Source organism: Pan troglodytes, chromosome 3, assembly GCF_028858775.2.
Source record: "Pan troglodytes isolate AG18354 chromosome 3, NHGRI_mPanTro3-v2.0_pri, whole genome shotgun sequence".
In the NCBI taxonomy this organism is placed as follows: domain Eukaryota; kingdom Metazoa; phylum Chordata; class Mammalia; order Primates; family Hominidae; genus Pan; species Pan troglodytes.
Window position 1 is genome coordinate 74,743,696 of NC_072401.2, and position 12,725 is coordinate 74,756,420.

The 12,725-nt window shown below is 40.5% G+C and overlaps 1 protein-coding gene across 1 annotated transcript in view; it reads left to right on the forward strand.

The window, feature by feature from the left end:
* The window catches only part of KDR (kinase insert domain receptor), a 47,144-nt gene that overhangs the window by 12,386 nt on the left and 22,033 nt on the right, over positions 1–12,725 (forward strand). The window contains exons 8-15 of the mRNA XM_517284.9: positions 2,478–2,592; positions 2,680–2,843; positions 5,352–5,508; positions 6,435–6,558; positions 7,304–7,412; positions 8,260–8,601; positions 10,737–10,883; positions 11,217–11,348. Coding sequence (XP_517284.5) covers positions 2,478–2,592; positions 2,680–2,843; positions 5,352–5,508; positions 6,435–6,558; positions 7,304–7,412; positions 8,260–8,601; positions 10,737–10,883; positions 11,217–11,348 — 1,290 coding nt within the window. The remainder of the gene's footprint in view (positions 1–2,477; positions 2,593–2,679; positions 2,844–5,351; positions 5,509–6,434; positions 6,559–7,303; positions 7,413–8,259; positions 8,602–10,736; positions 10,884–11,216; positions 11,349–12,725) is intronic.

Genomic DNA, 12,725 nt, shown 5'->3' on the forward strand with positions numbered 1-12,725 from the left:
AAATAAATTTAGGTCACTTAGTGATTCCTATTTTGTTCATTCAGAAGATAGTTTCTAGTTTTTCTTGTTAGGGAGGCCACATGACCTAGAGGTCAAGAGCATAGCTTTGTAGTCAGGAACTTGGGTTTAAACCTCAACTTTAAAGATGAGATGTGCTGATATACAGTAAGAGTTCATTTAGTATTACTTATTATAGTTATTGCTGCTATTAGGATTGTTACTATGTTAAATAGTATTAGCTAAGGTAGTTTTTAAATTTTCATTTTATTGCAAGGCTGAGAGGCCTACTTGAATAAGCATGAGCTTTGCAAACTGGGGAAACATTTAGCAATATACAGTTGACCTGTGAACAACTCAGGGATTGGGGGAACTCAGGGGAGTTCCCCTAACTTTCCCTCCTCTGCAGTCAAAAATCCATGTATAGGCCGGGCGCGGTGGCTCACGCCTGTAATCCCAACACTTTGGGAGTCTGAGGTGGGTGGATCACCTGAGATCAGGAGTTCGAAACCAGCCTGGTCAACATGGTGGAGCCCCATCTCTACTAAAAATCCAAAAAATTAGCCTGGTGTGGTGGTGGGAGCTTGTAATCCCAGCTACTCAGGAGGCTGAGGCAAGAGAATTCCTTGAACCCAGGAGGTGGAGGTTGCAGTGAGCCGAGATCGTGCCATTGTACCCCAGCCTGGGCAACAAGAGTGAAACTCCTTCTCAAAAAAAAAAAAAAAAATCAAGGTATAACTTTTGACTTCCACAAAACGTAACTAATGGCCTACTGTTGACTGGAAGCCCTACTGATAACATAAACAGTCAATTAACACATATTTTATATGTTATATGTATTATATACTGTATTCTTCCAATAAAGCTAAAGAAAATGTTATTAAGAAAATTGTAAGGAAGAGAAAATATATTTACTATTCATTAAGTGTAAGTGGATCATCATAAAGGTCTTCATCCTTGTCTTCACGTTGAGTAGGCTGAGGAAAAGGGGGAAGAGGAGGGGGTGGTTTTGCTGTCTCAGGGGTGGCAGAGGTGGAAGAAAATCTGCTTATAAGTGGACTCATGTTGTTCAAATTTGTGTTATTTAAGGGTCAACTGTAACTGAACTGGAATTAAATTGAACTGGCCTTGAGAAAATCACCTTAATTTTTCGTTTATTCTCTTTCATTTACATAAATGTCTGAGTTTACATGGTAATTTGTGTGGCATCCTACTTATAAGCCTTGGAAAGGATTTTGGAGTTTATATTATGAGAATGCATCAATACAGTGGAATTTTAAAAATACCTTAGATAATGCTATTTATTAGAGTTGTAATCATAAAAGTGGCAACAACTATAACAAGTATGATTTAGTGAGCACTTACTTTATTAGCTCATCTCATCTTTGAAGCTGAGATTGGAACTCAAGTTCCTGACTACAAAGCTATGCTCTTGACCTCTAGGTCACGTGGCATCCCTAGCAAGAACTTGAAAATTTCTTCTGAATGAACAAAATAGAAATCACTAAGTGTCCTAAATTTATTTAAATTATTTCACTTGCCAAGATGCACTTGTCAAAATACACAGAGAGAGATGTGCTCTGGCTTATGTTTTTATAGAATTACTTTTGTTCTCCAGAATACTTCAGGGAAATAGGGGCAGAAATAAGGAGGTCAGTTGGGAGGCTAATTGCAGTTATCCAAGTGAGAGTTGAGGGGTGGCTTAGACAAGGGTAGTTGAGGTGTGGAGGTAGTGAGAAGTGATCTGCTTCTGGATATATTTTGAAGGTAGAGTCAACAGGGTCCGCTGATCAATTCATTGGTTGTGGAGTATAAGAGAAAAAGAGTGGAAGATGACTCGAGCGTTAGCATGAGCAACTGAGTAAATGATGGTGTTATTTACTGAGATGGCAAAGATCAAGAAGGCAGTGAGATTTAGGGAAACAGTGTTAGATATGTTTATCTGGAGATGCCTGTTAAACATCCAAGTGGAGATATTTAACATATCAACCCGGAACCCAGAGGAGTCAGGGCAGAAGATAACACATTTAGGAGGTACGTGAATGATACTTTAAACCTGAGGCTAGAGGAAGGTGTAAATAAAGAGGAGGTCTGAGGACTGAGTCCTGGGGCCTCATGGTGGAAGAGGTGTGTGGAGGCTGTCATGGGAGCAGAGGAGAAGGAGCACCCAAGCATCCCTGGGGGACTTAGAGAAAGCTGCACAGAGGAGCAAGTGTTTGAGTTGAGACTTGAGCAATCACTAGGCTTGTGGGAGTGCACTAGCGGGGAGAGAAAAGCAAATGCAAACACAGGAGGTGTGGGAGAAACACGGGAGGTGTGGGAGAAGCTGAAAAGTGACCCACTGAAAGGTAGTACAGGAAATCTTGGAACTGCAGCTACTCAGACCCTCAAGGTCTTTGACGTTTCACTTGAAATGAAAAACTAAATCAAATGACCGTTTACAGTAAGTTGACATTTTTTTTTTATTTATTTTCTTCCAGAAAAACCTTTTGTTGCTTTTGGAAGTGGCATGGAATCTCTGGTGGAAGCCACGGTGGGGGAGCGTGTCAGAATCCCTGTGAAGTACCTTGGTTACCCACCCCCAGAAATAAAATGGTAACTACTGGAAATAAATGCAAAGCATCATTTCATGTGAGAGCAAATCCTTTGACTATACTAATTCCTGAGAATTCTTTTTCATAGGTATAAAAATGGAATACCCCTTGAGTCCAATCACACAATTAAAGTGGGGCATGTACTGACGATTATGGAAGTGAGTGAAAGAGACACAGGAAATTACACTGTCATCCTTACCAATCCCATTTCAAAGGAGAAGCAGAGCCATGTGGTCTCTCTGGTTGTGTATGGTGAGTCCATTCAATTTTCCTCTCTGCCCAAGATTTATTATGATACATTGTCTTCCAAATCAGCCAAACCACCATTCCTCTGCCTCCTGCTGCTTCACTCATATCATGGCTGGGCCCGTGTACAAAAGTCATCTGGCGTGGTGAAGCTGAAGTGAAACGTAGGACCGTGTGCTCTGGCCATGTTTGTTTAAGAGGCCGTGTAAATGAGCTTTGTGGTGGTCAAATGCAAGATTAAAGTAGTGATACCCTCGATAGCTAAATGTTGTGAAATAAGAATGCCCACAGGGACAGTTGTCAAGCTAAATTATACTACCATGTTCCCCTCTCATGGAATTGCCCACCTGGTACACAGATGTGTAAGACCCTTCTCCTTAGATTTTGTGCAAAGCTTCTAGTTTGATATTGTAGTTGATGTATCAGAGATGTGCAGGCACATTCCAACTCTGAAGGCTTTTGAAGTTGACACTGTTGGCTTGGTTGGGAGCTTTTCTTTTTTCCTTTTTGACAGGAGTTCAGGATCTGATTTTGAGTCTGTAAAGGAAAGATAGTAAGTTTTTGATGTAAAGATAATTTGAACTTTGTTTTCTGAAACTGAAAGGTACAAATAAGTGTTTGGAATGGAGTGGGGAGAAGGGTGCCGTGGTCAAGTGAGTGTGAGAGGTGCTAAGGTGATGTGTAGATGTGTAACAGGTTTCTTTATTGCAGGACTTCGCAGAACCTTTTATATGCTAATGTATATTGGTATTCTCCAGGAGGGGAGACATAGAGTATTCAAGGTTTAACAAACCTATTTGACCAGAGCACCTTTTTTCCCCTGAGCAAATTCATTAATCTCTCACTCCAAACAGTCTGAGAAATGCTTCTCTGTTGTAATTCTTTGTTCCCCCTTCTGGTACGGCATATTAAAACTTCAGGATATTTTCCCATGACATTAAGGTGCTTCCCTACGTGTCCTGATACTCTTCTGTAGGCCGCTGAACTTGGCTTTATTATTTTTTTTCAGGGAATATTTTAAAGATAGGCTGGGTGCCGTGGTTTGCATCTGTAATCCCAGCACTTTGGGAGGCCGAGGCGGATGGATCACCTGAGGTCAGGAGTTCGAGACCAGCCTGGCCAACATGATGAAAACCCGTCTCTACTAAAAATATAAAAATTAGCCAGGCATGGTGGTGGGCACCTGTAATCCCAGCTACTTGGGAGGCTGAGGCAGGAGAATCACTTGAACCCAGGAGGTGGAGGTTGCAGTGAGCCGAGATCGCACCATTGTACTCCAGCCTGGTGACAAGAGCAAAACTCCGTCTCAAAAAAAAAAGTTAACCGGTTCCAAAAAGGTTGTTTAGAAGCAGCATAGGTGTAGGGGACTGGGGAGAGGAGAAACTGGAAAGTGTATAAGTAGGATGGGAGGAGGAAATGAACAGGAAATAAAAACAAAACACGGACAGCAAATAGCCCATTTCATCAGTTCATGAAGCCACTAAATATTTTATTCACTTTAGCAAATTCTCTGCTATATGAAATAAACATAAAAAAGAAGTCACGTCTTCAAAGCATAATCTGAGGCTTTAGGTTGACAGTGATAAGGAAATAGTTTTGACTTTGGAGTCAAAAAAGAAAGAAAGGAAAAAGGGAGAGAAGAAAGAAGGAAGTGAGAGAAGGGAGAAGGAAGAAAGGGGAAGAGGGAAAGGGAGTGGAGAGGGAGGGAGGGAGGAAGAGGGAGAGAGAATGAAAAACTCAGATGATGGTGGCAGGAATGCATTCTCTAAAGATTTACACCTCCCTTTAACATGAGGTGGTTTACGTGTTTGGGTTCAGAAGTCAGAGTGTCTAGGTTTGTTCCAGGTTTTGCCGTTCATTAACTGAGTGACCTTGGGCGAGTCATTTTTTTCTATGTTTCATTTTTTCTCATGTATAAAGCTGTGGACAGTAATAGTGTTTGTGAGGATTAAGTGAATGAATTCGTGCAAAGCACTTCTAACAATGCTTGGCACATAATAAATGTATTTACTGTGCTATTTCAGCTATTTTCTATAGCCTTCCCCTGATCTCCTGAACTTGAGAGGACAGAGAGAACTATCTCTGTAATACAGATGAGAGGCACAGGATTTCAACACTTCCATAAAGTCATTCAGTTTGTTAATTTATTATTATTGTTAGCTTATTGTCATTTTTATTTTATTTTGTTATTTTATTCCTTTTTTTTTTTGGTAGAGATGGGGTCTCACCATGTGGCCCAGGCTGGTCTTGATCTCCTGGGCTTAAGCGATCCACCTACCTTGGCCTCCCAAAATACTGAGATTACAGGCATAAGCCCCCATGCCTGGCTAGTTGTTATTTTTATGAGTATCACTAGAACTCAGGTCTCTTGTTTCCACATCTAGGTGTTCTTCGAAAAAGAAAGTGGAAGCAAAATCATATGCTTAAAGAAAGTCAGCTTTAGTTGCTAAAATCCTCTATTTCCCATTCTTCAAAGCTGACTGACAATTCAAAAGTTGTTTTTCCTATCTTCAGTCCCACCCCAGATTGGTGAGAAATCTCTAATCTCTCCTGTGGATTCCTACCAGTACGGCACCACTCAAACACTGACATGTACGGTCTATGCCATTCCTCCCCCGCATCACATCCACTGGTATTGGCAGTTGGAGGAAGAGTGCCCCAACGAGCCCAGGTGAGTAAGGCCACACGCTCTTTGCTTTCCTGCCATCTTGCATTTCTTACAGCTGAGCTATGATATGACTCCATCCTAAATGGAGAAGCCTAAACCAAAAAAAGTTTTCTCTCAAGAGGTAGCCTGAATCTCCATCCATCTTTCTCTGTGTCTTACATTTTAGGGGATGTCTTTGCTTGGAGTATCCTCCTTTGGGATTAGCTAAGCTCAGCCTTGTTAGGTTAGCCGTGAGGTACACCTCTCCAAACACAGGCTATTTGCTCACTTTGCTAATTGACAGTCTTTGGTTTTTCTCCCGATACCAATCAGCTGGTGAATACCACATCCCTCCTTCTTGTCTGTGTGAAGATCCATCTGTCAGAGGAAATGCTGATAGATGAGAGGCAGTGATAGACCCAGCCCCAGTCCTCAGGGTCTCAGGCCCAGCTTATCATGCTCTGACATAAGTCCAGACATCCTTAGGGAAAAACACAACAACAGCAGCCAACCCACCACCACCCTAAGCAGTCCACTTCCTGTTGTTGTTTTTGAAATGGCCACTATGAGCTTCTTCCTCAGCTCCTGATCATTTCCTTCACAGAGACCATGGTCCCAGAGAAACTACTTTAAGGAGCCCAGTGGCTTCTAAGTTTCCTTGCCTTCCTTTGAACTAAATTAACTTGAATTGTCTTGTCGATCCAATTTATGAATGAAGGTTTGTTCCCAGAATAGCTGCTTCCCTCCTGTATCCTGAATGAATCTACCTAGAACCTTTTCCTTCATTGTCAATGCCTATTTTTAATTGGCGCCAAGTCTTGTACCATGGTAGGCTGCGTTGGAAGTTATTTCTAAGAACAGAATAACCAAAGTCTGAATCTTTTCCTTACTCTTGACTCTAATTAAAGAAAAGTTAAATCATAATATGCGCTGTTATCCCTTTCTTATAGCCAAGCTGTCTCAGTGACAAATCCATACCCTTGTGAAGAATGGAGAAGTGTGGAGGACTTCCAGGGAGGAAATAAAATTGAAGTTAATAAAAATCAATTTGCTCTAATTGAAGGAAAAAACAAAGTGAGTTTGAAGTTTTAAAATTTGAAAATCTCTCTCTTTTTAATGGAAGGATGGTACAATAATATGTGAGGCATATTGGAGATTAATAATCAAATAGTCTGGATGATTAAATAGTAGCATATTAAGTCACTTTGAAAATACCATTGACTTTTAGCAGTACCATTAACTTATTAATAGCTTATCAGAGAAAAATAAAAACATCTATGACATTAAATCTATGCATCTGTGTAGGGTGATTCTGGTTTTATAAACATGAGAATGAAAAAATGTGTATCATATCATATTAAAACACATCATTAGTTTCATGGCTTCCAAAGCCCTTTTTATATAATGTGTGAGCTCCACAGCAGCATAATTATACAAATTGAGTAAATATCCCAAACCTAAAAACCCCAAATCCAAAATGCTCCAGATTCTGAACCTTTTTGAGTGCCGACATGATGCTCAAAGGAAACGCTCATCGGAGCATTTTGGATTTTCAGATTAGGGATGCTCAACTGGTAAGTATACAATGCAAATATTCCAAAATCCAAAAAAAAATTCAAAATCCAAACCACTTTTGGTCCCAAGCATTTTGAGTAAGGGATACTCAACCTGCAATTGCATAAATTTGAGAGTGCCCAACCACTGCAGAAGTGGGAATGGCATAGGCAGGTTGGAGTGATTGTGGAGACTGCTGGACTGAGTGCTTGTGCACAAACAGCCTCGTTGTTTATGGCCTGGGATTTGTTTTTTCTCTGCACAGACTGTAAGTACCCTTGTTATCCAAGCGGCAAATGTGTCAGCTTTGTACAAATGTGAAGCGGTCAACAAAGTCGGGAGAGGAGAGAGGGTGATCTCCTTCCACGTGACCAGTAAGTACTCTTCTCTGGAGGTTTGGATTGGATCACTGACACAGTGGGTTCTAAGCTGTGTAATTCCCTGTTGTTTTTGCCATTCATGTGCGTGGCATGGCATTTAGGAAAGAGGACTTGGATTGATCATTGATGCTTTCATTCATAAATTAAAACTTCTCAGGTATCTCCTGGGCTTATGTGAAGTCAGTGTGTCTAACTACACTGGAGAGAGAATGGTTTCACAGATGCTTTAAACCACAAGCTCTGTGTGGTATTTACATCTCAGTCTTCAGAATCTGGCACAGTGCCTGGCTTATTGAGCTTCAGTACATATTGGTGGGCTTGCTGTGGAACAGTTGATGAGGGTGGGCTTTATGGAGGCAATCAGAAGGACATAGGAGCAGTGCCCTCCCAATGCTGCTGATTTTGCCTGTGCATCTTAGTTTTATGGATAAGCTTTAGCTGATTGTGCTGAATGGAATATTATAGCCAGGGCTAATTCATTGGCATAAATGTAGCTTTCATATCATTGAGTGTTAGTGTTAATGAAGACCTAATTTTAAAATTCTGTTAGGATTAGAGATTTTGCTTCGGATTTTTAATATATTAAACATTGCGTAGAGCTCATAGTGGAGATGTGGTAAATATCTGAGGAATTCGTTTACATTTTCAAGTAATGTGTTTGGCCAAATAAGATATTTTGGGACCTGAATTGTCTAGTTTGTTTGTCAAGTTGTAGTACATCACCTGGAACGGATAGAGCTTCATTTCTTTTGGTACTTTGTAGTAGTCTGAAAGCAGCAAGATGATAGTGAGCTGTACCAAGTTAAATCACCATTCAATAACTATGGCCTCTTCATTTTAGGGGGTCCTGAAATTACTTTGCAACCTGACATGCAGCCCACTGAGCAGGAGAGCGTGTCTTTGTGGTGCACTGCAGACAGATCTACGTTTGAGAACCTCACATGGTACAAGCTTGGCCCACAGCCTCTGCCAATCCATGTGGGAGAGTTGCCCACACCTGTTTGCAAGAACTTGGATACTCTTTGGAAATTGAATGCCACCATGTTCTCTAATAGCACAAATGACATTTTGATCATGGAGCTTAAGAATGCATCCTTGCAGGACCAAGGAGACTATGTCTGCCTTGCTCAAGACAGGAAGACCAAGAAAAGACATTGCGTGGTCAGGCAGCTCACAGTCCTAGGTAGGGAGACAATTCTGGATCATTGTGCAGAGGCAGTTGGAATGCCTTAAATGTAGTGCAATTCAGGTGCTATGCAAAGATTACTGTCCTCTAGGAGATTATGTTGTAAACTGGTGCACACTTCTTCACCGAAAGTCCTTGAGGAAGAAAGAAGCTAATAATAATGAAATGATATATCGAAAAGAGAAAATAACAAAACCCGATGATGGAGTAATTCACTAGTATATGCAAGGGATATTAGCTTGAACCAGGGAAACTTCTGCCTTATCTTGGGCATCCATTTATTTAAATAGACAAATATTTGTGGAATGCCTGCTATGAGCTAGGAGAGTGTGAGAAATTCACAGTGGTAAACATGAAGGAAAGGAGGAGAACATAGGCAACCACTGGGAAGTCACAGCACAGTGAGGTCTCTGTGTCCATGAGAATAGGAATTGTTCTCTGTTTTGCTCCCTGCTGTAGCTCTAGTCATAGAGCATAGCAGCATATACTAACTGCTCAATAAGGCACCTGCTGCATGAAGAGTGGGATGATGGGCTGAGTTTAAGACCTAGAAGACTCCATGGGAAGGAAGCTACATTCACTGTCTGTACCTCTGGGTCATCCCACATGATCCAGCATAGCCCAAGGTCAATGGGACGATCACTTCAGTGAGCAGATAGCTCTGTAAATTCCTCCATAGAGGCACTGTCTACCCCTTGTCTAACCGCATGCCTTGTGCAAAAGCTGGGCAGCCATGGCTTTGTCTGTGGGAAAATCAGGCAAATTTGGGGAGCGTCTCTTTGTGCCACTTCTCTCCATTTTCTCCTCTTGTGGTGTCCCTTTCCAATTCCTAGGATATATGTGCCCTCTGTTTTTTTTTTTACTGTTAGGAAGGAAATTGCCCAAGTAAATTCATCTATACCACAGTTTTAGAGGGTAACGTCTTCATCAGAGACCTTGGTGTATTTGAAGAGGCACCTTCTGACAGACACTAGCATAAAGTTCGCTAGTTTTAAGACTCAGGTGTCATAATAAGAGATACTTTGGGGTCAAGTCATCCCCAGCATCCTTCAAGTCACACCACATAGATCACATGGATTTTCTGTTGGTTTGTCTGGCTTCAAGGTTATGGCAGAATTGAGAAAGAGATGTGAAGTAGGCTCCTGGCCTAGCTGTGCCCAGAAAATATGTGCTCACAGTTAGCTGCTTTGCTTCCCTAAAGACTCCTAACTTGTTTTCCTAAAACCTATTCTTAGAAATAGGCTAGAATCCAGTACATTTGCTTAGACTTCAATGTAGTACGCTGTTGAGGTAATCTCGTTTTGCTAAGTGTTGACGTGGATTTTTTCAGCATGATTCCTTTTGATGTTCAGTTGGTTGGGACAAGATATTTCCACAGCACTTTGATGATCTGAAGAAAGAATAAATCTAAAGTGTTCTTGTACACTTAAACAAATACTCATGGGTTTCATTTTCTTTAAATCCAAGACTTCCCTTAGGGTATTGTTGTTTTGTTTGTGTTTTAGTGGAAATAGCACTGAACTGGTCTTTTAGCCTCACCAGATTCTGTAAACAGTTCAACTGTTTACTTAGTTGCAGGGACATGGACAAGTGGTTTAATGTCACTGAACATCATTTATTTCATCTGTGAGATAACGCTAACAGTCCTATTCTGCTCATTACATAAGATCACTAGTGAGGAAAACAAATTGTGTAAACAAGTTTTATAAGAATTGCCAAATAAATGTAAGGCATTATTGGTTGAATGATACTAAAATTTGGCACTTCCAAGAGAAATTTGAAGGGATTCTAGGGTATTATTGACTAGAATCTTCATGGGAGGGAAGTTTTCACCTGGGGAGGCTGTGTCTAATTAGAGGAAAAATCCATAAAGGTGACCCTGAACCTTTCTTTTGTGATGGGATTACCAGCTAGTATCACTAATATGAATGTTAAAAGCCATTAATCTGTTTGTAGTGTCCTGACTGACTTGTTTCATTTAACTTTACCCAGTGACCAGTGTATTTTCCCAGAAGTTAATAAATCAACAAGTTCCTTTTTACTAAATTTAAACTGTTTAAAAGTTTGCTGATACCAGAACCATTTCAAAAGTTACAATTCCATGTTCTGTGATTTTCTTTTTGTGTGTCTAGAGCGTGTGGCACCCACGATCACAGGAAACCTGGAGAATCAGACGACAAGTATTGGGGAAAGCATCGAAGTCTCATGCACGGCATCTGGGAATCCCCCTCCACAGATCATGTGGTTTAAAGATAATGAGACCCTTGTAGAAGACTCAGGTAAATAGAATTTGGCTATCACTCTTGGGTTGCAGAACTTTCCCAGGGATGTTATCTAAAAAGCCATATTATTTCTTGATGTAATGTAGAAAAAAAGCAGTATTGGTGTCCATGACCTGGCTCATTTCACAGACTTAGAATTGGAGTATGGGGCCCTGTTGAATTTTCATGAAAGCCATATAGGAGATTAGTCAGCAGTAGATCCCATGTGACTCTACAGAGTTAGATAATAGAACAAGATGAAGGGCAGCATTTATATTTTCTAAATTTCCCTGAAAAACTTCACAGACTACATCATCATAAATGAGAATGATCGTTTTCTTCCTCTGTTAGGCATTGTATTGAAGGATGGGAACCGGAACCTCACTATCCGCAGAGTGAGGAAGGAGGACGAAGGCCTCTACACCTGCCAGGCATGCAGTGTTCTTGGCTGTGCAAAAGTGGAGGCATTTTTCATAATAGAAGGTCAGTGGGATAAAAAAAAATGTGGTACATATACACCATGGAATGCTATGCAGCCGTAAAAAGGAATCTGATCATGTCCTTTGCAGCTGCATGGATGGAGCTGGAAGCCATTATCCTCAGCAAACTAACACAGGAACAGAAAACCAAACACCACACATTCTCACTTATAAGTGGGAGCTGAACAATGTGAACACATAGCCACAGGGAAGGGAACAACACACACTGGGGCCTACTGTGGGTTGGGGAGAAGGAGAGCATCAGGAAAAATAGCTAATGCATGCTGGGCTTAATACCTAGGAGATGGATTAATAGGTGCAGCAAATCACCATGGCACATGTTTACCTGTGTAACAAACCTGAGCATTCTGCACATGTACCCCGGAACTTAAAAGAAAAGAAGGTCAGTGGGAAGTCATAGATACATCCTGTGGTTTTTGAAGATTAGTTTGTATCTTATAGACACACATTCACTTTGAGTAGGGCAACGACAGATGATTTTTAATATTCTTTGTACTTTGTAAATTTTCTCAGTGAGTATGTATTCTTTTAACCAGCAAACATAATTAATGTTGTTATAATTCTGCTTGCATCACATTTCCTATTCCTGCAGTTCTTATTGTGGAAAAATTCTTAATCAGGCAGGATGAATAGCCTCTTCTCCCTGATTCCGTCTTTGTTTGAATGGCTTGATTAACTTATAGAAATGATGCCTTTATATTTATTTGGAAAAACATTAGAATTGCTGCCTAATCATGGCAGTCAATGCTATCCAGATAGTCACAAGGATTCCGAGTTTTAATTGGACTAGAGATAATTAAGATTCACTTGTGAACAATAGACCATTGCTCTTCTGACATGGAAAATTTTTGGTTTTTATCTCAATACGTGTGTATGCAGAAGTGATGTGAAATCTGTCATTTTCTTAGCTAGGAAAAGTAATTTGTGGCAGAATATTTTATCTTAAGAAGTATATTCCTATGGCTTTTTTTTTTTATAGCCCACCAGGGAAAGAATAAAACTGTGTTGTGGGGTAAAAGAATGGTATGCAAGGGTAAGAAAGAAGTATGGTGATAGAAGGGATCGATGGATTTCTATGAACTCATCCTAACTTGTCTCTCAAAGTCTAGATTTTGGTCCCTTTACTCTGCCAAATCTATGATGCCAAGTATTGCATCGAGATATGTTGACATATTTTCAAATGTATAAGCTTATTAGCATTTCATAAACTACACTTGCAAATAAAGATTTCAAAGACCATGGCAGTTTTGTCATTTCCAAAGTGATTCATGTTTTAGGGCAAATCCGCAGAATGACTTCTAGATTGTCTCTGATGCTCTGCATTACCTCTTGTTGGTGGCCTGCAGCTGATTACAGATGC